The sequence below is a fragment of the Cercospora kikuchii genome (genome assembly GCF_019650295.1).
Source record: "Cercospora kikuchii DNA, contig_00001, whole genome shotgun sequence".
Taxonomy (NCBI): Eukaryota; Fungi; Ascomycota; class Dothideomycetes; order Mycosphaerellales; family Mycosphaerellaceae; genus Cercospora; species Cercospora kikuchii.
This window is the reverse complement of record NW_025408582.1, coordinates 5,452,946-5,477,657: the sequence shown is the minus strand read 5'-3', so window position 1 is coordinate 5,477,657 and position 24,712 is coordinate 5,452,946. Positions and strand designations below refer to the sequence as shown.

General features: G+C 52.7%; 7 protein-coding genes across 8 annotated transcripts; 2 read left to right on the top strand and 5 right to left on the bottom strand.

Moving 5' to 3' along the window:
* Positions 1–1,003: 1,003 nt before the first annotated feature.
* On the top strand, positions 1,004–2,624 carry CKM354_000212600 (uncharacterized protein; the record flags this gene model as incomplete). The annotated part of the gene is made up of 2 exons (XM_044797273.1): positions 1,004–1,397; positions 1,453–2,624. 2 exons carry the CDS (start codon positions 1,004–1,006, stop codon positions 2,622–2,624), a joined length of 1,566 nt encoding a protein of 521 aa, XP_044653208.1.
* A 3,411-nt stretch (positions 2,625–6,035) lies between these two features.
* Positions 6,036–7,100, bottom strand: CKM354_000212500 (uncharacterized protein; the record flags this gene model as incomplete). The annotated part of the gene is made up of 2 exons (XM_044797272.1): positions 6,036–6,540; positions 6,595–7,100. The coding sequence occupies 2 exons, from the start codon at positions 7,098–7,100 to the stop codon at positions 6,036–6,038; spliced, it is 1,011 nt and encodes a 336-aa protein (XP_044653207.1).
* Positions 7,101–8,360: 1,260 nt separating this feature from the next.
* CKM354_000212400 (uncharacterized protein) lies at positions 8,361–9,536 on the bottom strand (the record flags this gene model as incomplete). The annotated part of the gene is made up of 2 exons (XM_044797271.1): positions 8,361–9,228; positions 9,283–9,536. 2 exons carry the CDS (start codon positions 9,534–9,536, stop codon positions 8,361–8,363), a joined length of 1,122 nt encoding a protein of 373 aa, XP_044653206.1.
* A 7,169-nt stretch (positions 9,537–16,705) lies between these two features.
* On the bottom strand, positions 16,706–18,010 carry CKM354_000212300 (Golgi transport complex subunit COG5; the record flags this gene model as incomplete). The annotated part of the gene is made up of 1 exon (XM_044797270.1): positions 16,706–18,010. The coding sequence occupies one exon, from the start codon at positions 18,008–18,010 to the stop codon at positions 16,706–16,708; it is 1,305 nt and encodes a 434-aa protein (XP_044653205.1).
* A 714-nt stretch (positions 18,011–18,724) lies between these two features.
* Positions 18,725–20,750, top strand: CKM354_000212200 (uncharacterized protein; the record flags this gene model as incomplete). 2 transcript variants are annotated; one of them, XM_044797268.1, is made up of 2 exons in its annotated part: positions 18,725–19,100; positions 19,237–20,750. In XM_044797268.1, the coding sequence occupies 2 exons, from the start codon at positions 18,725–18,727 to the stop codon at positions 20,748–20,750; spliced, it is 1,890 nt and encodes a 629-aa protein (XP_044653203.1). The 2 variants fall into 2 exon arrangements, with proteins under 2 accessions (XP_044653203.1, XP_044653204.1); XM_044797269.1 differs by lacking the exon at positions 18,725–19,100 and having other exon boundaries at positions 19,671–20,750.
* A 459-nt stretch (positions 20,751–21,209) lies between these two features.
* Positions 21,210–23,395, bottom strand: CKM354_000212100 (uncharacterized protein; the record flags this gene model as incomplete). Its single annotated transcript, XM_044797267.1, has 6 exons — positions 21,210–21,907; positions 22,000–22,270; positions 22,351–22,389; positions 22,449–22,522; positions 22,647–22,752; positions 22,814–23,395. The coding sequence occupies 6 exons, from the start codon at positions 23,393–23,395 to the stop codon at positions 21,210–21,212; spliced, it is 1,770 nt and encodes a 589-aa protein (XP_044653202.1).
* A 583-nt stretch (positions 23,396–23,978) lies between these two features.
* Positions 23,979–24,488, bottom strand: CKM354_000212000 (uncharacterized protein; the record flags this gene model as incomplete). Its single annotated transcript, XM_044797266.1, has 1 exon — positions 23,979–24,488. One exon carries the CDS (start codon positions 24,486–24,488, stop codon positions 23,979–23,981), a length of 510 nt encoding a protein of 169 aa, XP_044653201.1.
* Positions 24,489–24,712: the final 224 nt, after the last annotated feature.

The following is a 24,712-nucleotide window of genomic DNA, read 5'->3' as shown; positions in this document are numbered from 1 at the left end:
ATCAGGCAGCATGTCGACCGGGAAAATTGGTCACCACCACCAAAGTTCACAGGACCACCTTGCCCAGCCTCGCTCAAGTCCGAACGAGCGTGGGCAGAGTTCAGAAAACAGACTCAAAGTTCCTGCCTGACCAATAACGGAGGTTATTCTTGAAGAATGCCAGTCATGAGTCGCAGGAAACTCAAAACCAGGTTTAAGGACCCCTCTGACTTAGGGTACTCTCTCTTCGTGATCAGGACGCAAGTACATACAAGCAGTACAGCATGCAGTTCTCGACCCGGAATTCACGCCTTGTTGACAGCTCGAATCCATGAACCTACAGTAAACCATCCCTGCGATTTCAGTATCTCGGGGCTGGTGTCCGAACCCAAGCTAGCTTCAGTTTGGGTCCAGTGCAATTGCCAGGTTCCTTCTCAACCGGAGCACCAATCCGGCCGCCACGTTCTCGCGATATCCTCTTCAACACGTCGGCAACAATAAACATCAGGTGTTCGAATTTTTAGAAACCCGATCAAATTCGGAATCTCTCGTGTGTCCCTTGCGATAATAATCATCAGATTCGTGATCAGAAATTCAGTGATGATCACAAATCGAACGACTAGGTTTGGCGTGTTTCGTTCACTAGCGTTCTTCTCCAGATCACAAACTCGCGTCAACACACCAATAACCAGGTTAACCCTTGCCGGGGATTATCATTTGACACCCCCCTCTTACTCATTTGAGACACGACGTCTCGGCGCTCGTAGAGTCAAGAGGCTCTGCAAAAGGGCCGCTCCCGCCCGAAATTTCCGCGCAATGAGAAACATGCGGGCTGGGAAATGAAGTCTCGCGGGAAGCATGGAGGGGGCGGGGGAGGATAGTGTGATCTTGGGCGCAGTGTACTGTAGGCAACATGGTCGAATGCGCGCGCGCGAGGGACACGAAACGTTGTCCTTGCAGTGACATCGACCTCAACAACATTCGTTTTCGGATTTAGAACACGGTCTTTACCGCCACTTGCAGGATGAGCGACCTGGGGCTAGGGCTCAGTAATGCTATCGATTCGGTCACGGATTCTCTAGGGCATGCTGTTGGAGAGGTGCCTGGTATACTCGACAATGTGGGTCAGAGTGTAGGAGGTGTTGTTGGAGATGCTGCTGGCTTGATTCCACCGCAAGGCCCTTTTCAGCAGTGCATTGCGAGTGCTCTGGACAACAACTCGGCGCTGTACGCGTTTCCACAGGATATTTTGGAGGAGCTCACGAATAATCATCCGTACAATCTGGATTGGCCTTTGACTCCGGCGGCGATTGCGTACCCCAGGAATGCGATTGATGTGTCGAAGTTGGTCGTTTGTGCGTCAGAGTACGGAATCGCGGTGCAGGGCAAGTCTGGAGGGCATAATTATTTGAACTTTGGTAAGTGAGGACCTATGCGAGGTGCCTAGTAACGACGGACTGATGTCGGATACAGGGTATGGCGGACAGAACGGGGCACTGGCCTTGGACCTACAGCACATGAAAGATTTCAGCTATAATCCGGCAGACCAGACTGTAACATTTGGACCGGGAAACAAACTGGCCGACCTGGATGTTCAACTTGCGGCAATTGACAGGGTTATGGCTTACGGCGTGGTGGGCGACATTGGCACTGGAGGTCATATTGCCATTGGAGGATTGGGTCCTCTATCTCGACTCCTCGGATTGGCATCAGACCAGGTCGTATCAGTCCAATGTGTGCTCGCTGATGGAAGCATCGTCACTGCGTCCGAGTATGAGCATCCAGACCTCTTCTTCGCGGTTCGAGGCGCGGCGTGGTCTTTCTGCATCATGACAGAGATCCAAATGCAGACGTCACCGCCACCGAGCGCTGTCACGCAGTTCCAGTACAACATTACTGTGGGCAGAATCGCGGACTTGGCAGATACCTTCAAGAAATGGCAACTACTGATCGCCGATCCTGGACTTTCGAGATACTTCGCTGCAACGTTGACGCTCCTGGAAGGCGTTATGATCTTCGCGGGAACCTTCTTTGGTGATGATGCTGCATTCAACCAACTCAATCTGGACCTAATACCCTTCGGCCAAGAGCATTTAGGTATCACGGTAACCAGTCGTGTCGTGACGGGACTCATACACAGCCTCTCAGATCTGATATACGACATCGGTGGCTCCATCCCTGCGCATTTCTACTCGACCGATCTGAAATACACAAGACAGACTTTGCTCTCTGATGCGGCCGTTGATCAGCTTTTCCAGTATCTAGAGTCTGCCGACAAGGGAACTCTGATCTGGTTTGTCGTTTGGGATCTCAACGGAGGTCGCATCGAAGAAATCCCACAATCGGCAACAGCATATTGGCACCGCGATGCGATCCATTTCCAACAAGGCTATGTTATCAATCCTCTTGGTCCAGTGAGCCCTGTGTCCCGTCAATTTCTGATCGGCCTCAATCAACTCTGTCGACAGCTGCGGCCTGGTATCGACGAGAGCGCCTATCCCGGCTACGTGGATCCCTTCTTGCAGGATCCTCTCACCGCATATTGGGGAGGCAATGTTCCCAGACTGATCCAGATTAAAGGGATATACGATCCTCGAAACACCTTCAGAAACCCTCAGAGCATTCCGCCACCGCCTGGCATCTAGCTGCATAGTGCTTCACTTCCGCATTTGCATTGCATCATGTGTTTCGTGGAGATGAGCACAGCCCACTTGAACATTCTTGCCGAAGCAGTCGGAATCTAGATAGTTCTTAATACCACCAGTTGCATTATGTCGATTGCAAGTATTATTGCACAACGCATAAAGTTTCGTGTTCACACCGCTCGCCGATACTGGAGTGATGAGAAAGATGTTTCACTAACCATGATAGCCCTACAGTGGCCATTTCTGTTGACTGAACTCGGCGCGAAGTCAACTACCAGAGCACTTGTCGCTGCGCTTGGATAACTCTGTGGCGTGGTCGCACAAACTAACCTCGCGATGACGACCTCAAAAAGGCGGTCCCGGGCATTCGTCCACCGGCCGATAATGAGAGCTCGTCCGGTGTTGATGATCTACTTGAGCATTTTGAGAAAGCTTGGGCAGATCTCGTCGGATGTCGGTGGCGCACACAAGCCGAGCAGAAATCGGGATTATCAGGTCTTGTCTCCGGAGATAGGTTTGATGAAAGTCCGTAGTGGTCCAATGTCTGTATTTGTCTCGCAACAACGAGGTGGCCTCACTCGGGGGACCACCTCGTGATGTTCATGCACTGTATGAGGTCGGAAAGTTCTCCCTGTGCTCGCGACGCGTATTGCATTGCATTGTCCATTTGATTGCTGCACCCTAGTCTCACGACCGCTGTCTTGGAGTCCAGGTATATGGATTATTCATGGTGACGGCTGTCTTCCACGCGAGAGACCTCGTATTTGGGCTGTCTGATGTTGCGTGCTCGGTAGTTGCGATGCCATGAGGATGACAGGGAACGTGACTTGGACTTGGTCGTGTTGATGATGTTCGCTCAGCAAAGACAGATTTTCGTGCACCTTCGCGCTAGAGTTATAGACGCCAAGACTGTCGTAACGCACCCCTGTAACGATGCTGATTCATCAAGCACTTCGCACAGCAGTCACGACCCCAACGAGCTTTTCGGAAGCGACACTACTACCTCTCTGCTCCGATCTTCCTGCAAAGAAATCATTTGTTCTCCGACCCACTGCCATCTTCACCAATACGATGCCTTCCGAATCACATCGACAAACCCCACTCGCGTTGACCTGCCTCCCTTCACGGATGATCGGCAACAAGGTTCTGCGAGTGCACCACTCTCGGCACGGCACGACCGACCACGGCGCACTTCAAATCTTCATAGGGCAAGCCACAGTCCACAGCACTATCATACCACTAGCGACGAAGTGGGAGAAAAAGAGGAGCCATGCTCATCATACTCCAAATATGCCATTGGCGATATCGGCAGGAACACCACACTATGATTCCTAATAAGCTATCGAAGATGGAGGAGAAAAAACTTCTTTCTCCATCGCGTAACGATGAATGGCGTCACCTCGCTCATGTGCTACGGGAGCGATTACTGATTCAGCACATGTCGTCTTCCTCGTTGAATTCTAACTGCACGGCACCGAATTTTCGTTTGCCGTAGCTCTTATCCGCGTATTTCGTGTGGAGGATGAACTCTTCATCACACATCATTGACGAAGCAAGCGCAGTGGGTATCTAGCATTCTATTCCTTCGATTGCGATCGAAGAACGACACTGGCCGGCGATTATTGGCCGTTGTGGTATGTTGTTCAGGAGCAACCACACGAATTTCAACGAATCAGCATCACACAACTGCAGTCTACTACTGCGGCAACGTTCCGAACGAGGGCTGCTCGGCCGACGGCTTTCTTCTCCTGCACACGCAGCACGCTACGCCGTTGCGTGCGCAAAATGCTCAACTACGGCACAGTAGCCAATTGTTGCGTTGCTTTGCAAAAGCTTGTCCGCGGAGCATCGCGATACGTCAGTGGAAGTGGAAGTCGTGCATGAATCGATTCTTCTTTCCAGATGAATTCCGTTGCTAGCAGATACAGTAGTTCCATGTCCGGCATGAGAGAGTACAGTAGTTGCGATTCGGCACGAGACCAGTATACACTTTGCCGCACGACGCACGTGTCTAATGACAGGAGAGAGTTTCGAAACAACATGCTAATGTTCCTGATTAGCAAGTGCAGCGTGTGATGACAGGTACAGAAGCACACACAGTACAGTCATTGCACGACAAATTCTCCTCAATGATTTGTCGTTTCTTGCCCGCACTTTCGCACGAATTTTCGGCCGCTGCGATGATGAAGTCGGAGCATGATGATCATGCCACCGACTACGCCCCGCTTCTCAGACTCTGCTCGCTGGACGATTACTGTGCAAGCTGCTTGGCGTGCTGGGTGCGGCCGCACGGTTCATGCATATCCGGACTTCGGAGCATTGTGCAGACCGTACCTCCTAAGGCCGCGTTTTTGTGGCACAGTTCAGCAGTCCAGCCCATCTCCAAGTGTTGGAGGCTCTCTACAGCCGACTTTGCCCCGGCACTCATTGTGATGATTGTGCCATGACGACGTGGACGTTCTCTGTCTCGAGAACGCGCAGCGCGGGACGCGTGGAGGATGCGCTGCGTTGCGCCGTTGAGGAAGGCTCGACTCCATTTCATCCCATCGCATCCTTGAGTGACTCGCAAGACTCCAAGACCCCAAGACTCTCGCTCCCCATGCCGCGAAGCGCGGAGCATTACTGTGTAACGTCATCCCATCGCGGTGCAATGCACACATGCAGCAGTTGTGGGCCGTTGCTTGCTTCCCACGTGGTTGGGTGCGATGCTGATCATCAGCACATAAGCACGAGCAAGCGAGCAGACGAGGGGAGGGACACATGGAGGTTTACTCGGAGTCACCCGGATCGTCATCAGGTGCCATTTTGTCGGGACTGCCTGAGGACGAAGAGTCCATGTCCGTCGTGTGTACTGTGAGGCTCGCGATATAGTGAGATTCTGTGCGACTGTCGTGATAATATCCCGCCAAGCGACCACATTTCCTGGAAAATAGACACCGCGATATCGCATCAGCCAGACGTATTCGTTCCTGTGATCCTCAAGTCAATTGTATGCCCTAATTCAGACATCTCTGCCGTGCTGTGCTGCGCTGTCAATCTTCTGTACATTGTGATGTACTTTCGTCTGTAGGATGAGTGTTCAGCCTTGACGTGTCGGTCGGGACTCGGATCAAATCCGATTTTCAGGTGGCTGCGGCTGCCGCGCTGGGCTTGCAACCACTGCAAGCCTCTTTTTCCGCCCAACAAGCCATTTGCGCCATTCTACAGACACGTTTTTCTTCATGACTCAGTTATGCGTATTTGTGCAAGCCCAGAGGAGCTTTACACGACAGGACATAAGAAAAAGTGGTGAAGGGTTGGCAAGCCCGCTTCGCATTCGCATACCACATGCGCATGCAATGTGGCAAAACCAGAGAGTCTTGTTTGCAGGGCGTATGCATACAGTATGCACCTGATGAGAAAACAAAAATCTTACTCTACCCATGCTCTGTAGATCGTTCGGCTGCCCCAGAGCTGACCCTTCTTCAACACTACTTGCTGGCGCCACTCCTCCTGATTGATGGCGTTGACATATCTGCTCGCTTCGATGCAGAGACCACTTCTAGGCCCACGAGGCGGGAGGCCTTCCTTCGCAGGAGGGGCTGAAATTTTGCTGCCTGCGTAGAATTGGAATGCGGGCTCGGTGCTGAGTGCTTCAAAGTGGATCTTGGTGTTGGGGTGGCTGAGCTCGATGAGCTTCTTAATTGGTTCCTTGCGCGTATCAAGTGGTATGCTCGAAGGATCAGGATTCATGATGAAGCAGTGATCTGGGTCGGGCTTTGAGGCGCCCAAGATGAATTCCTTGTTGGCTTCGAATTCTGGGTAGGGTTCGATGGCGCCTGTGGGAATGGAGCCTGCGTCGACAGGGAGGTGCAGGTTGGTTTGAGTCACTACCCGCGTGCCTTCGTATGTGGGTCCATCTGATATGTTGAAGTAGCTAGACGTGTGTCAGCATTGAGGATTCGTTTGCAAGCGAGGCATGATACCGTACCTGTGATTAGTCAAACTGACAACAGTCTCTTCGACCTCGTCGCCAATCAATTCGACTTCATACTCAATTTCAAGGCTGGTCTTCTCCTTGCCCTCATCCTTCTCAACAGTGGGGTAATACCACATGCGAAGCTCGACTGTGCCTGGGTACCCCTCTTCGCCGTCTTTGCTCACGTACTTCCACTCCAACGCGTCACGCCCATTGCGTGATACGTTTTGTGGTCCATCGAAGGTCTTTTTGCCCCAACCTTCTTGGCCACCATGTAGTGCATTCACACCGTCATTTGCAGCCACATCATAGCTCTTGCCATTCAAGCTGAACTTTGCGCCCGAGATGCGGTTTGCGACTCGCCCAATGTTCTCGCCGAAGAATTGGCTAGATCGCTGTGTGTATGGCTCTGGCGACTCGAAGCCAAGCACAATGTTGCGGCCGCCGACATTGAATTCCTGGATAAGGCCGCCTTGAGGCAGGAACTTAAATGCATCTGAAGATCGAGATGCGCCCATCTTGAGCGTCTGTGCTGTAATTCTGCAGTGAGTGGTATTGATTCAATAGTCGCAAGACCTACCGAGGGCAGGAAAGTGGACAATTGTGAGGTTGTCTGCTCTCTTCTACCACGTCTCAATCATCCACAAGCTCTTGTGGAGCCGATCAAGAGTGGGCGTGAATTCTCCACGACAGCTGCCTTTAGCCTGTATTGCGGCTTCAATTGGCCAGCTTCTTGGCCTCAAGACAATTTGTCCTTGTCGCAAGAAGTCTGGTTCGCGAGAAGCATCTCCAGTGTGATCGAGTGTGCGCAGTGATGTCTAAGCGGAGAATTTGACGCGGTCATTGTGCGTAGGTGCGTGCGTAACGCAGAATGCACGGGATGCCAGCAGACTTTGCAAGCTTGTTCCCCAACACCGCCCGGCTGCTATTGTTGATCACTGCTCGATATATCTCACCAACAACTGCCTTAGTCACGCAATCTTGACCTCACCACTGACCAGGTGTAGAGATCGCATTGACTGACAGTTTTGGCAAAGTGCGCGAGGAGCCAATTTGCAGTACGGAACGTCACTGCCCGGATTTGTTGTTGCAATTGCGATTGAAGTCAACATGGCAGGCATCACCAACACCACGGCAGCCGCGGCCGCGGAGGCGTATGCGCCGGCGCGCGACATCTCTTCACAGTCGTGCGACAGTAGTGCAACGAAGCAAGGCGCAGCGCACTCGTTGCCAAGCAGAGCAGTTTTGAACTCTGGCTCGAGTCACGACTACCGAAACCTACAGCACGTGTGAAGAATGTGACGACGAGTAGTAGAGCATGGTGTAGTAAGAGGAGACGAATCTCCAATTATTGAAGTGTATTAGGTAGTTCTCTCCGGCCTGGCCCCAAAGCGATCGTATGTACCATGGCTCTATACACAAAGCTGCCTCCCAAGTCTATGATATTCCCCACCGCGAAACCCAGAAATAAACGATGGGTATCAAGTTTTTCGCTTGAACGCAAGAGCAAATAAGAAAACAAAGAACCTCCTCTGATGCTGACCTTTCCCTCGTCCAATTATGCTTCAAGCAAGCTGTGCTGGCAGTGCAACAGCTGTCCCCCTCCTCGTCCCAGATAAAGCCTCGTGTGTGAATTTGGCCTGCGCCTGGGAAGTTCGGTTTCGTGGAACTTATTCGTGCTGCCCTAATCAGCAAGCTCCAAATCCTATCTGGTCCTGCAGAAATGTTTGTTTTCGTGGATTCGTATTCGTATCCTCAAAGTAGAAATGCCCTCCCTCTCATGTTTGCACTGAGACGAAATTTCCGAAGTCGAGGTCCATGTTGTCCTGGTGGTACATCCCTGTCATATCGGGCCCAGTGTATCTGGTATTTTGGAATGCATTCATGGAAGGGTCGAAGCAGTTTTGCATGGGGTCCTGCATCATGTCGAAGGTGAAGTCTTGTGGAGCGTCCCATTGTTGGAAGGAGGTAGGCAGGCCAGACATGCTCATTTGCTGGTGCATGCTCGGTGCTTGCATTGAGAAGTCGTTGCGCATCATCTGCTGTGTGGCATATTTGTTGTCGTTGGCAGGAGGGTAATTTTGCCATTCCGGTTGGAACATGGTTGGATCTTCTCCGGCCGGCGAGCTTTGTTGGAGAGGTGATGGGTGGGCTGGCTGCTGGAATGAGTGTCTCTGGCTACGATGTACCGGGCTGGGGGCTGGAGGTGATGAGGGCTCGCTGTTCACTCCAAACTTGAACTCCTCCTTGAAGATCGGTGCGGGCTGTGATAGCTGAGGTGTGCCGTGTGATTGCGACCTGGCATGGCTGTGTTGGCTGTGTTCGGAGTCTGAGCTGATTGATGACCGACGAGGATGCCCCGCCATGCCAGCACCTTCAGCGATCAACTTCGCTTGCAACTTTTCAGTGTCCTCTTCGAATTCCACTGCTGATCCATCTCTCGTTTCGAGCAAGTCCAATGCGGCCAGAATGTGATGTGTGTAGGGCTTGCCATCGTGTTCCTCCACCGGAGGCCCAGTCCAGGCGTCGGCTTTCACAAGCCGTTCGTACAACTCCACGAGACCGCTCACGAGCTGTCCTTGCTGTTGCTCCAACATCTCAACATAGCCCTTGGGGTAGACCTTGTCGTGGGACTTTTTCCTCTCGCTGGGATCTCATTAGAATGATAGAAAGAACAGATTCGCATCGCAATAGGCTTACCCGAATACGCAAATGGCATTGTCGGTCTTGCAGCGAGTGCAAGGGTTGGAACCATCGCACTTGCTCTTCTTCAACCGACAACGATCACAAGCTTTGCACACTCGCTTTCTGATCCCGTCTGCTGTCGAGTCTTGCGAAGCTGTCCGTGATGGGGTCATCTTGTTGACTGGGGAGTGTGAGGAGGGTGTCATGCTGTGTGAATGATAGGCCACAGGCTGTGAATTCAGGCAGGAAAGCTGCCCGCGATGCGACATGGTGGGCGATGTGCTGTGGTGCTTTGAGATATCGTGGTCGAGCAGATGATTGATCGACGTGTGTAACAGTCAGCCTATTGCATTTGTGCTGACTGAGGCGATTGTGATAGCTGAGTGCAAGGGGAGTAGTGTCTAATGTGGAGGACTAGCAGAAGCTGCGAGCGTGGCAGGAGGACGTGGTCGATGATATAGCAGCTCGGCGTAGAAGGTGTGTCGCTGGGCTGGCGCATGGCGGAGTCCAAGCTCAGACCCATGTTGGTAATACAGCGATGGGCCATCCTGGCTCCCAAGGCTAGACAATTGTGCAAGAGATCCCTCTGCGCAACGGAAGCTCTCAGCGTTTGACCCGTCGGTGCGTCGACCTCATAGCGGCGACAGAGCCAGGATGAGGCGCGGCTCTTGGACAGTAGCGCGGCACACTAATGCGGCATGGAATGGCCTACTCGGTGGCATGGGACCAAGTGAACTCTGTTTCTGAACAGGACGCTGGGATGGCGCTATGACTGATCGGTCACTGCTGACAAGTCGCAGTTGCGGGTGATGTCAAGGAGCAGAAGCAACACGAGCCGAGACGACGGAGCTCGGGAGTTGGGCGCTGCGGGAGTTTTGTGAATCGGACGAATCGATATCGCCCGGCCGCGCCTTACGCGCGATATCGTCCATATCGGCCACGGCGCAGCAGCGGCCTCCGATGTGCTTGTCTCTGGCCCCAAGCAGCCCTCTCACCAGACTCTCACTGCCGTCTCTGAAACCCCCTCCCCGTCGTCACCGCTGCCCAGACCGCTGCGGTAGATGCCTCGAGCGCCCAGAAGCGCAGTTGGTATAGTTGCTTCGCAGGGCGAGTTGCTGACGTTGCGTGCGGAGGCGCAGATCCTGCCCAAGGAGCCCGCCATGACTAGCTGCCGTGCCATCATCTCCCTCGCCGGCTAGGCCCCATCACACCTCCTCTCGTCTTGTCGCTGCGACTACGAGCACAATCACAAACGACCCAGGCGTGCGGTCGACCAGGAAATCGGAGGACCGCCGTCGCTGTTGCGCGTCGGAACTTGCCATGCCTCGACGCACGCGAGTGGTGTGCTAAACTCGTACTCTGCGTCCAGGACGGCAGGCCCCCGGTGCACTTCATTTCCTGGCCTGTTTTCTGTTCGCCCGATCGCAGCACCAGCGGCCGCAACGTGTATGAGGCTCTGCCCTACCACGCCCTCGGCCACTACATGCTGCCGTGCTCCCCCATCACGCGCCTTGACTCCCAACTCTGAATCATTACCTGATCACCGCAGCCCAGGGCCGTCGTTCGGAATCCCCGAGTACCCTGGCACCGTGTTCTGGAGTACCGCTCCCTGGTCGAAGGACGTTCTGGGAAACCCCTCTCCCGCCCTATCCTGGGCAGCATGCCTTCCATTGGCCTGGGCAGCGACTACGTGCGACTTACAGTACTTCGTCGTACAGATGTTGGCTCGCCGAGCCACCGACACTGCATCAACACAAACTAAAATCCCCCGAACGAACCGGGCAATTCCATATCGTCACCGCGACGAGGACAATACACTTTGTTCTCGCACTGCCACGACTTCATGCGCACCATACGCGCGCATCGGCCGCGGCGTGCGCGGCGCATGAGGCCACTCTCGTGCGGTGCTGATCAGTGCAGAGGAAAAGAGAAAACCTCAATGTGATTCGTCAAGCTGCGACACTCCCAAGTCGTGAAGCTCCACTTCGCACACCGTGGATCGAGCTCAGTCAGCACCCGCAGCCCTTTGTCATGCCGGTTCAACCACCAGTTCTGATTCTAGACCAGGACCACCAGGCATCCTTCATGACAGCCAATACAAGTCTACAATCTGCGGTTTTCTTATATTGCAGTTGAGCTAGGGCTTCGACCCGCCTACTAATTGATTCAGATGCTGCGAAGGGGACGCGTCTGAGACGTCTAATGAACTATGCTGCACGTAGACCAAAAGCGTTGCGGAGGGCTTTGTGGTGCCATGCTGCAGCTAGGCCAATGCACGGGAACGTCACCATAGGCTGCGCACACGAGGACAACGTGTGAAGATGGTGAGAGTTTCTTGGGCATCACGAAGTTCACAATCATCTTCAGGCACGATGCTCCTCGCTACGTGCTAGCGATGTTACACGAAGCCTGCATGGCTTACCGCAGGCTTGGATAATCGTTCCAGCTAGGGTCTTCTCCCCATATGTTCTGAGTGAACCATTATGCGCCTAGATATGGGGTTCTCCGATGGCATTGAGACCACGCACTCCAGAGCCTGGCAAGCACATGCTTATTTCTCTGCGGCGCACAAGGTCCAGACGACTATTTTGCGTCAGCGACAAGCATACAGAAACATTCTGCGAGATTCCAAATCAAAACTTGCCAAAGAAGGCTTGGAAGAGCGAGGCAGCTCTATTCCCATCGTGCTTGCTGCGCCGCCTACCAGACGGAGCATCTTCTAGCTCCTTTGCCGCGCGGGCATAGCAACACGCAGCAATACGCAGTGAGACAGAGGCTTGGCGAACGGCTGTGCAATTTCACAATTGCAAGTTGTGCATGCATAACTTAGCTGCCCGGTCTTGTCTTACCAACTCATGGGAAAGACACGATCCTCGCGAAGCATCAGCGAAGCTTGCCAAAGAGACATGGAATCAGTGACTTGGCCCTACACTGTATGTCGCTGGACTTCTGCAAGCGGAGAGCGGTGTGCATATGACACCGGTTCAAGCGTAATAGTAAGTCACCATCTGTTGCAAATGGCGGAGCTATCGCCGTCGGCTTGGTGAGAGCTTCGACGCTCCGTGTCCGTGTCGCTGTGTCCATTCGCAAACGGGATGAAAGTCGCGAACGGCGTAGGACAGGCGCATGATCCGAGAAGAATGGCGACCTCAACTACAGAGCACCCACTAGGGCAGACAAGTCTTGGCGCTAGAAATGCCGCTTCTAGCCTCAGTCTCCAGCGACGATTATGGAAGCAATCATGCTATACTGATTACTATACCACTATCTGCTCCAACTTCGACTCAATTAACGCCGGATTTAGCATCGAGATGGAACTCCGACACAATAGAATTCATCAGTCAGGTGCGGGGAGCGCCTCGGATACGATCGATACGAACAGTACCGATGTCAATCTGCTGGTCTCCTGCTCGGACTTTCAGCGAGATGGTCGCGTTCGCACTATGCTCCAAATTGTCGTTGTACTATCTGCAATCCAGGGACCAACAAATCGCATGTGCGAAGGATCTACGTTCAGGTCCTCGCTCAGTGCCGACCACGTGTGATCAGGGACACTATCAGTCATCAAACATATGACCGTCGGCGTGTGATCAGTTTATTCTTGGACGTCCTGCTCAGTCAATCAGCCCCTTGAGTCGGTTGGGATATTTGCAAGACAGCTGTGCCGCAAACGTCGAGAAATTTGATCACCCCTTGGTGATACATTGGCAGCATTCGCTCTCCTTTCTTTGCACCAAGCGTACCAAACACTCGGCGTCCGAAAGCTGGCCTCGGCTCGGAAATACTGCTCGGATGACGACTGACACCCATGTGAACTAAAAAATAAGCCAGCGGGTGCTCCGCGCGATGCTTGTCGACACCACCAGCCTGCCCTACCCTGCACTTTCCTGCTCTCTTCACCACCGCCACGATCACCTCGATCACTCCACGCTTGTCTCAACATCCTTGGCGCTGTAATCCAGGATCACTCCCCGTCGGCATCTGCCATCGCGTGCCAAACGACCGGCCTTCACCTCACATCCTGGTTGGCTGATTGTGCCAGCCTGGTCGTGGAGATCTGCCATCGCCTGTGCACCAGTCCCAGACCGCACGAGGACGAATAGCTGCTTCACCAGGGCGTTACCTGGGAATTTTCAGATCTTAAAATGAACTTCACGACCACGAGCAGGCGATTGACCACGACTCTCCAGGCACGGGCACTAGTACGCTCAACGGCGCCAACGCTGAATTGTTGCAGATTAATTGGAGAACTACAATGCTCCATACGCAAAGCCAAACCAGCTCGTTGGCGCCGCTGAAGTTTACTAGGGGTTCCAGCGTGCATCAACCTGGTCTTCGCAAAAGTGAAAAAGGGCGGCACCTTGTAGTGCTGTAGTGGCCTGATTTGCGCCAAGGCCAAAAAACGCTCAGTAGCCCAGACTCGAAGGGATCGGAGCACGGCAGTTGACGAATGAGGCTCCAGTTGAGAAGTAACGTTGCTCTTGACGCCAAGAGTTTCTCCTTCACGTTATGTTGGCTGAGGCGCCAAGGCCATTCTCCCAAGGCCAAGTATCAAATATGCCAAGGGAGGCAGTACAAACAACACCGCCTACGAAGAGATTGGGTCTCGACCTACTCCACGCCGAGACATACTGTCACTGTGACGCGGATTGCATTTGTTGGCATTATACCGCAACAATGACTTGGCAGACACACGGACTGAGCGAGCAAAACTGCGGCCTTGGGAATCGGCGATGCACAACTATTCGTCCGCGCGGCATAATTCGTTCACCGTCTGTTGCATGTTTCGGCGACCACATGTGCCCGAGCAACCTGATGAGCAAATATTGGTCTCGTATCTCGCATGTACATGTTGATGACAACTCGAGCAATGCACACTAATGTCCGTTCCGTCTCTCTTGCTTGTGACAGAGGGGCTAGGATTTGGCAGCCTCAGGTGATGCGGGGCTTGCTTCTGTTCGAAAAAAGGTCTCAGTCTCAGTCTGTCCCGCTACTGTATACTACTTTTCTAATCAGTCAAATCACGTCGCCGTATCCGGCCGTAACTGAAACTCATCACACCGACGGCAGGCTAAAATAGTTGATTAATCATCGCTTGTCACTTTGTACAGTACGGATGGACCCATGTGTGTGTGTGTGTGTGTGTGTGTCGTCCACTCGCAGTTTCTCCTCCTTTTCGCGCTACATGCAACAACCCGCGCGCACATCATGATTGTGTGTTTCAACTCGGGACATACAAGCAGTACATCGTACAAGCTTGCAGAAAGAACCCTTACTATACCCAACTTGTCATCGCAGTCATCGCAGAGAAAAAAGTCAGACCAGATCCGTTCTGGCCTCATGTCTTCAGCTTGCATGTGGTTCTAACTACGATGAACCCTGTCATCCACAAACACACGTGCAAAACCTGCTTCGAGCGACTTGACACGAATTGTCGCGAAGCTGGCCAAATCGGGGATTCACGTTTCAAGATAACTGCCCTTCTCTGCCCTTCCTTCGATCAACCCTCCTTGCCATTCAACACTCCTGACACACCTTCTGGAAACCTGTCACGATACAAAAATTTGCCGAATGGTGAACCATATTTGTCAGTTACTATAACCAGGCCTGGCTCGTACAGTAGCAGGCTGTAGCTCTGGCACCATTGTTAGAATTGGGACAAGTTAGGACAAGGGGATGAGAAAATAGTTCAAAAGTCTTTTTTATTCTTTTGAACATCCGATTGCCGAATTTTCCGATTCCTGTACAGTCGAACATTCATGACTTTTGAGAGATGTAGGGCAGAAGCTACTTTTGGTTCCGTGACGAGAAGAGACAGTGGACTCTTTCTTCTGCAGGAACCGATAGTTGTTGTCTCGAAAAGAAGATTTTCTCTTTCGGAATGAGAGTTCGGAAGCACATGATCTCGCTTTCGCTGCGAAGACCTTTTATGGATTATGCGCTTTTCCTTCGATGAAGTATATTGATGAGAATATCTCAAACTCGAGCCCGTATCTGCCCACTTCTAGATGTTGTATCTTGCATGATAGTCAACGGATGTTTACTCATTGCGCTGCACACCGATCGGCAATCATGCTGCGACTCGCAGGCTGCAGGAATTTGCAGTGCCATCGAATTTACTCATTCGCCGATGACTGACATAACACGTTTTGACGTTCTTGACGTGTGTTGTCGTTTCGCAATTCTTCAATCTTGAAACACAATGTTGGCGGCTGCATGTATGACTCAAGTGGCGTCAAACCTCAAACACGTTCGCTGGCAGAACCGCACCGCGATTGCACGGGACCGATCGCTCGGTGCTGCGTGCGTACGTGGTGGTAGATCGTGCGAGAGATCTTGACTTTGATCGTTGGGGTTGACGTCCGGAGAAAACGTGTCTCGCACGTTGGCATTCTGTCGATTCGTCACCGCTGACATCTTGCAGCAAGGAGTCGCCGATATTACTCGGATCGTTTCGAATTGTGTTGTACCAAGTCAGTGCTATCATGAAGTCAAGCATCAGTCGCGCTGCGGGTAAAGTGGCTGTATCAATTGAAAAGCACAGATATGTCTTTGAGTAAGAAATTGCTCTGCAGTCGCGAACCAGATGAAGGCTGTGTGACGCGAAACGCTCGTGCTGATGACGGCTTCAACTTGCATGAAAGGCACCTGATCACCATGAGTCGCATTAATAGTTGTGTCAGATTTCAACACGTTATGTCGGAAACGGGACGTCGGGCAGCCGCTGTGTATGATCAATGTGGGCGAAAGAGACCGGTTGACTCGGGCACAAGGCGTGGATATCGAAGCGTCCCCGAGAGGTGACTGGTATCAGCCATTTCGTCTCGGAAGCGAGGTGACTTTTGCTCCGTGGCTCATCTCTTGCAGGCTGTCCGAACCACAAATCACCGTTATTGCCTCTCTACTGACTGAGCTGCTTGTGGTCGCAACTATCGAGCCTGACGGCTCGAAACTGCGGCCAGAAAGCACCCATTTCCTAAGGACATGGATGCTCCCTAGCTTTCGAGGTGCGCAACGACCGAGAGGATGCTGTAAGGGGCCATCCGAGGTCCGTGAACAAGTGGTAGAAGCCATAGCGAGACACCAGCTCTCCTTCCGAAGAGGCAACAGTTTTTCTGTTCCTCAGCTTGGGAGAGTGGCGCGGAGCTGGATGAGATCTGATAACGGAAGTCCCCTTTCAACAAAATCTGCTGTCATCCGGAGCAGCTGGTGCACGGGACTTGTTCAACCGATTGGAGAAGTCTTATAGATAGCTGTACGAGCAACATATCTTCCGGGAGCGTATGGCAGGAAAGTGAGCCCGAAAGCAGTTCCATTGGAGGTCCCGAGATCGCTGGTGGCACGCGCCTTCGCAATGCAAGCTGGCAGAGCAAAGCCAGATGCTGCTCATGAAGGCAGACAGGAGAGGCTGCGAGCTCAAGCGAAAGTGTCCCCTGATTCATCGGCCTAAAGGTCCTGTGATACTGCCAACCATTACAGCAGCTTCTCTCTCCCAGTTGCCCTTCTCGGCCTGGTTCCTCGCTGCGAATTTGCCTCGATAGCCACGATCCACGCATTCTCGTACCGCATCTCGAACGTGGTTTCTGTTTGATCGCAAGGTTCTCGCGCTCACTCCGCCCCGCGATAAGATGTCTTGAACACGTGAGGTGAGTTGCGAGGCCATGCTGCGCCAGAAATACGAAGGCAGAGAAGTTGTTTCCAAAAGTCGCAACAGAGGCTCGAGCAAGTTGCCAGTGTTTTCCGTATACCGAAGGCCAGGATGTGCAGCGGGAGGTTTGACAGTTTCGAGCAATGCTTCGAGAGCAATGACATTCTGACATCTGGCGGACACTTCGACCAGAGTCCGGTCCAGCATGGGTAGAGTGGCTAATGCTCTACTCAAAGCTGCCAGGCTTGAGGTCAAGGCTGTGTCCAGATAGCCTTTGAGCGCCTGCATTAACAGGCTTGGTTCGAAGTCCTCCACGCTCACCTTTGTGCCTGGCTTCACTGGTGACAGCAGGTACAGAGTCTGCATGCTTGCCTCTGATCTACGTTTCGTCTCCTCCGCCTGTGCGAAAGTCTTTTCGCCAAGAGATGGGCCGCCGAGACTGCTCATGGAGAATTCTCTCACCACACTTCTGCACTTTTCGAGCAGTGCGCGTTCGAGACCGCTGCCAATGTCTTGCCTCACAGAGGCTGCCACGCTCACTTTCGCTAGCAGGGCTCCATCTGGTCCTTGGAAGCACTCCCGCATCTCCAGCACTATTCGTGCGGCAGGCACCATAGACCGATACCCACCTCCTGCTCTCTCCACCTCATCCATTGAGCTTTGTAATTGTCTTCCAAGATTTACCACTCTCTGCACGCCGCGGCCCAGCCTCAACGTCTTCAACATCCTTTCGCTTGCAAGGCGAACTTCTTCCGCTGCCTCATATCGCTCCACGACTTCTCTCTGCAACCTGGCATAGCTTTCCTTGAGACCTTCGACTTGCTCTTCAACAGTTTCGAGTACCCGCTTAGCTGCGTCATGTTGTTGCCCTGTGTGTTGAACAATCGGTAGGGCAGATTGCGTAGTAAGAGTGTCGATGTGCGTATCTACTTCCTGCACATCGAATAGCACGCGAGAGAGTGGAGTGGACAGATCAAGCGGCGTATCGGAGGCATTGTTGGTGGCTAGCACAAGAGTGTTGGCGTAAGCTGTGGGTGAGAAGTCGGGCGCGTGAAGCTCCGGGGAGAGATAGGAGGAACTTGTATCAGCGGCCATGGCACAATCGACTTCGAGAAGTCATTTGTCGAGTGAGGTTGTCGATATCGACAACTTCCTCCAAACGGTATGGTGGACCCTTGTCTGCGCGTGAACGCGGCCCGAGGCACGCTAAGGACTCCATCTCCGTCCAGGCGGAGCGGACTTCTTCAACAACTCCGCACTGTCCCCTCCGCCTTACCCCGTTCCTCACCCTCATCGCCGTTGTCTGCCAGCATTGCTTACAGCGGGCCCCGCATCGAGAGACAAGACACGTCTCTGGTCTGAAACGGCTTCTCCGCCGTTGGCTTCCCTCTCGATTACAAGACGCAGAGCAAATGCCCGATGCAATGCCCAAGAAACGCCAACCAATATCCTGCGAGCCATGTCGGACACGTAAAATCCGCTGTTCTCGAGATGGGCAGTCATGCTCGACATGTACGTAGTACACATGTCGCTGAAAGTGCCTCGCTAGTCGATTCAGCTTAGATAAGTCGTTGGTCCCATGACAGCCAGTGCTTCTTCATGGATGAGTTGGAGCACTCGCTTACAAGTTCATGATTGTCTTAAGGCATACGTAGGGGCGTCAGCTGCGTCTGGGTGAATCAACCCATCTCCGCACCACGGCCTCAAGATGCGGAGCTGTCGCCCGCTTCTTCGTCGACGGGCCCTACAACCACGGCATCGAACAACCATTCCGCAGACTTGGCTGAACGCGTGAGCAGACTAGAAGCTATGCTCCGGCAACAAAACACGCACAGCTCTGCTCCTCCCTGGTTGGGCGATCTCAACCAGATCGATGAACCAGTATCTCCGCCTACAAGCTTCGATCATCGAGGGCTTGCACGATCGAGCCGGGATCTAGATGGCATTCTTCACGTTGATGAGAACGGTTATGTTCGTTTCATTGCAGGCTCGCCGCAATGGCAGTCGTCACGACTCGCATCAATCGACGTGTCTGCGGGTGTTAGTGGAAGCATTGCCCGCTTCCCGGCTCACTCGATCAATACAACGTCTATGGAAGAGCTGGTCAGCGCATTGCCATCCCGTCGGCACTGTGCGGAATTGGTACAGATTTATTTCCAGTCATATGCGTCGCTTTTTCATGTTCGTAAGTACAAGATGACAATTCTTTTCAGTCGCTCCGCAGCCAAATGGGTCCATAGCTTGTGGGTTCTGGCTTGCTCAATGACGGCTCCAGAACGACGTACATGCCTCAGCCATCTGTCGACTGACGTGTTTGCCAGTACACGATCCCACTTTCCGGCGTCAATATGAAGAATTCGAGCAAACTTCTCACAATATCACACTGTCCTGGCTTGCACTCCTCTACGCCATACTCGGCGCCGCCGTCAATGCGCTCTCGGCCGATAGTCCACTTCTTGACCTCAGTCATAAGCAGCATCCGCTTGACAAGGTAGAAGAGTTGTCATCGCGATATCGAACTTTGGCAATGAGATGTCTCGAGGCTGATCACTATCTATGGAGACACAATGTCGCGACTCTTCAGTCGTTGATTCTGCTGATATATAGCATCAATCATAGCCACGGCCAGAGCTGGAACCTCCTTGGCCTCACTCACCATCTGGCGCTCTCGATTGGCTGTCACGTTGACCCAAGTCGCTTGGGCCTCGGTGCTGTACAATGCGAAGAACGAAGGCGATGCTGGGCCGCGCTCAAGATGCTCTACACACATCAAAATACAGCCATGGGCCACCCCGGGATAGCTCACGCCTACTTCCCATCCAACTGCCGTGCACCTGCGGACATCGACGATGATACTTTGCATCCGGACATGTCCGACGACGCCCTGGGAAGCCTTGCATCCACTGGCGGCCCGACGCAAATGACTTATCTTCTGAAAAAGTTCCGACTGTACGATCTCTGCACTGATATTTGCGAACATGTCCTATGCAAGAGTTGCGGTCATCTTGCGCAAATACGTCGACTCGATGGTGCCATTCAACGAGAACAAAGATCATGGGACACACAGTTCTTCGCTATTGCCCGCACTGAGCAACAATTAGCGCCCCACCACAGAGCACACGTAAACATTCTGCGATCTTACGCTCATCATCTCACATTGTTATTGCATCAGCAAGTTATCCTCAGGACGAGTGACGCTGCGAACGACGAAGATGTCCTTCGATGGTCGAGCGTCCGTTGCTTGGACGCTGCAATGAGCATTTTGCATGTTCATGCTTATGTTCAGAACGACCCAGAACTGCAAACTTACCAATGGTACAATCGTGGACTGGGCAGCTTTCACGCCTTTCATGCTACGGTGGTGCTAGTTATGATGTGCCAAAGAGGCTTGCATCAAAATCGCAAACATGTAATCGGCCCAGCATTGCGAGACTGCCACGCTCGATTCGCTGGCATGGGTGATTTGAGTCCATTCTGTGCCAAAGCTGCGCCTTTACTGCAGATGCTCGTGACTCAATTCGAGAGTGCAAGTCAAACCAATGACATTATCCCAGAGGGCTATCGGAGACTACCAGGGAATCTAAATCTGCACCAGGGCAGCGGTACCAGCGATGTACAGAGCCATACCGCTCCAGCAGCGTTTGAAAACAGCGCTTATGCGGATCCCGGTGTGGCCGATGTGCATAACTTGCTCAATCACGATCCACCAGTCGTGAATGATGATGATATATTGGACTGGAATGAGCTTCTGGCCGAGATGCCGCCTCAGCAATGGGTTAGTCCGGCAGTATTTCCACTGGAGCAATGGTTCAACATGAACAGTAACAGACGATGAACGGCAACGACCGGATACATCGTTCTAATACCGCTGACGACGCTGTCAAATCGTGAGACAGACACATGCGGCGGATGTCCGACACCAGGTAGAAGCCTGGCTTTGCAATGTCCTCTTTGGAGACGAAGTACTTACAAACACTTGTTGCAAGAACGAAAACGGCTTAGCCGATGAATGGCGACCGCATGTCAGACAAAGGCACGAGAAGCCCACAGATTCCGATGCTGCGTCCAAGCGTCACAGGTGCCATCAGAGCAAGCGTTGACAACCCTGAGGAACAAAATGCCGTGTGGAAGATACGTGGGGCCGCGAAGACGAATGAGAACAGCTCTCAAAAAGCCGGTGACTCGGAGAGCTTTACAGTACACACACTGAAATCTTCGACCGTATAATGCGGTGGCAAGTGCCCTAGTGGTCTTCCCCAAGATACTTTTGCCTAAAGGCGCGGGACATCCAATTTCACGAGAACGCCTTCAGACTATTGGCAACACCTTGCGCATCTTCGAAAACATGCCAATGACCAACATCCTGCAACACAACGACACCCTTGCTATTCTTCAGCTTCTCGCTGTAGCCCTGGCAAAGCGCCGGAGGGCTGACCTTGTCCTCTGAGCCCGTCACAATCAGTGTATCAGCGGATATCGCAGACAGATCCAGAGACTCTGTGGCACCAGCTAGCGCATCGCACGCTTTCGCATATCCCTCAGGATCTTGTGCCAGAAGCGACATGCGCACGGCGCTTATTGCAAGACCATTCTCCGATTGTGTTTTAGCAGAAGTTCCAGCTCCGACAACAGCGTCCACGACGCCAGCCATTGTCTTTTGACGCACAAGCGTAGCACGTGCTTTATTATTCTTGCTTGCGGCTTCTGGAAGCGGGATTGGCGGAGGGCCGACAAGGACGAGTTTCTTGACAAGCTGCGGGTTGTCCAGGATGAATCTTATCGCCACGATGCAACCCATCGAGTGTGCGAAAAGCGTAGCATCGGACCCGGAGACGATCCCAGCATTCTGGAATACGCTCTTCAGATCGGCTGCGAGTGAGCCTATGGTGATGGTCGATAGAGGCGATGTGGGTGATTGGCCGTGGCCCTCGAAATCGAACAGGTGCAGTGCATGGCTTTTGTCCAGGCCCGAGGCTTGAATGAGAGGAGTCCCTGGTTAGAGAAGAACATAAGTCAGCTTACGCCTTACGCAGGTCGAGTTCAACCCCTTTGACTATTGGTGGCAAGGATAATGTTGTGCTTACAGTAATCCGAAGTACCGCCAAGGCCATGGACGAAGACAGCTGGAGGGCCATTCTCTGCGCCACGACGCAGAACATTGAGAGGCTTGCCCCCAATGTTCGTTAGCCCTACGTTCGCATTCAAACACTTTCCGGCATTCGCTACTGGTAGCGCCTTCAGTTGGTTCTGTTGCACACGCTGCAGAGTTGGGTTGGCGGTCGATTCCGAAGCGATCTTATTAGTGAGGGTGCCTAACCCTTCGATCGAGACTGCGATTTCATCTCCAGGGGCAAGCTGCACACGAAACGCAAATGATCAGCTTATATCTACCAGCCACTGGAGTGTCTGTTGCACGACTGTGGGGCTTCACTCACGTATACTGGTGGGGTTCTACCGATGCCAACGCCAGCGGGCTGTGTTCTCAAGTATCAGCAAGTGGCCTGGACCTTGTTTGGACGACTGCAAGACTCACTGTGCCTGTAGCCAAGACATCTCCTGGCATCAGGGTTTGGCCTTCAGACATCGTCTTGATGAGGTAAGGAATGCCTGAAGAACACACAGAGGTTAGCCACTGACTCAGACAAACAGCTATACGATCTCATCGTTGGTCCGCGGGCTCTGATCGTGTCCGGCATGAGTCGTGGTACCCGTCCCTATCGGCGACACTTACTGAAGATGAGATTGTCAGTCGTCGCATTTTGCCGCAAATCACCATTGACTCTGGTCTGCACACGAAGTGCACCAGTGAAGCGGTTCGCAGGAATCGCAACAGGACCCTACAACATCATCACATTAGCGAACCCAGCAGTGAACCCTCATCAAGATGTATCAACCTACCATTGGGCAATAAGTGTCTGGAGACTTTCCAATATAGAATTGTTTGTGGTCTCGTTGCCTTTCTCGGGCTGTCATGTCATTGACGATCGTGTAGCCCCAGACATAATTCATGGCATCCTGCTCCGAGATCTGGAATCCAGGCTTGCCAATGATCACACCAAGTTCGCCCTCGAAATCTGCGCTCTGCGTAAAGTCTGGATGAGGCAAAATTTCTTCGCCGTCTGCAATGATGGATGTGAAACGCTTGGTGAAGATGACTGGGTGGGTGGGCTGGTCCACCTTGTCCGAACTGTCGAACCCAGACTTGTTGAATTCGATTGCATGTTCTGCGTAGTTCTTGCCTACGCAAAGGATGTCCCGGCCATTGATTGGAGCGAGAAGCTGGACGGCGTTGCGGGACACTGGCTCTGAGAACGGGATTATTGTCGATTCGTCAAGGCTGATTACTTCGTACAGATTCGAGAGTGGTGTGCCTGATGGGTATGCCAGAGGCTGGATTTGATCTCCGTTCAAGCTTCCGATACGCTCGACTCCGAGAGCTGGATCGATGTAAGCGCAGAACTGGTATTGCTTGGACGACATTGTTGAGATTCAAAGACCAGGTATCGACGAACAAATCTGGTGCTTCACTGGGTCCAACTTGCGATGTGTGGGAGTCTCTTCTATTTAATGGAAACAGAAAAAAATGATGCAACACAATGAAGCTGCGGTGATAGCTCTTCCACTAGCGCGTTGCTCATGTGGGCCCGCCATGTCGCGGTTCCCTGCGTTTCCCCTCAGGAACGAGCGGGACAGAAAGCGGACTTGCAGCCTTGCGCGGAGAAAGAACGGAGATCGAGTCGCTCGTTCAATGAGGCTGCCCACGTGAAGAATATGCCATTCAAACTATCGATCGTAGGGGAATCGACGCTGCGCTGCCAAACACGAAGCATGATGACTCTGGTGTCCATCGTTCCGAGATACGTCAGCCATCTCCGCGCGATGGCACTTGTCCTGCGAGCCAGCAATAAGACCGACTGGAAGCCAATGCTTGGATCGCAATCAATGATGAACAAGCCCGAGCAACAGCACCGGATAACTAAGTTCAGCGCTCATCCTCAAGGTAGTCGCGAGTTTCCGCAGCGTCGTTGTGCACATCCAGACCTTGCCGAAAACACAATCGTGACTACCACTCGTCCGCACAGCCAATTATACATGAGCCAATAAACTGTTTTGGCTCCGGAAATCGATTCTTCGCTCCATTTGTCCTTCCCACTCGCAAAGACTCTCCGAACTTCTTCAAGTGCTCCTGGTTATGGAATCGCCAAAATTGCCATGAGCAGTCCTCACCCCGAAAGCTCTCAATCACGTCGTTCCCGCCGGGATGCTCGTGCACAAAATCTGTACAATCGTATACGACGTCGTCGACGACAATCCAGGTGCGCTGTTGGGCTCTGTTAGCGGTCCTTTGAGCGAGGATAGCTGATGCGGAGATGAAGGGCAAAGAAGCCTCGGGGATCGATCTTGGCTGGAAAGGATATATTTGAGCTGGTGAGAGCGAAGCTGGATCATCATGGATGTTGACGATCTCGATGTGTTCGGTAGACTCTTCCTTAGTTTTGGCATCATACAAGTGATTACCATCTTTCACGGGTCGATCTGCTGTAGAAGAGGTTTTCAATCTGATCCAGCCCATCTTGACGAATTGCTGTATAGTGCTGCGACTGTGCGAGCTCGAATCGTTCTCGTGCACGAAATCGATGCCCGCACCACATCCGACGATAGGAGGTCGATATTTACGGTCCAGATCTCTCGGACGCAACGGTGGCTAATGCGGCAGCAGAGTATTCAACGGCCGTCTCCAGAAGTTGTTGGTCCGAGAGTTGGCGAATGGCTGTGCTCTGAAACCCATCTTCGAAG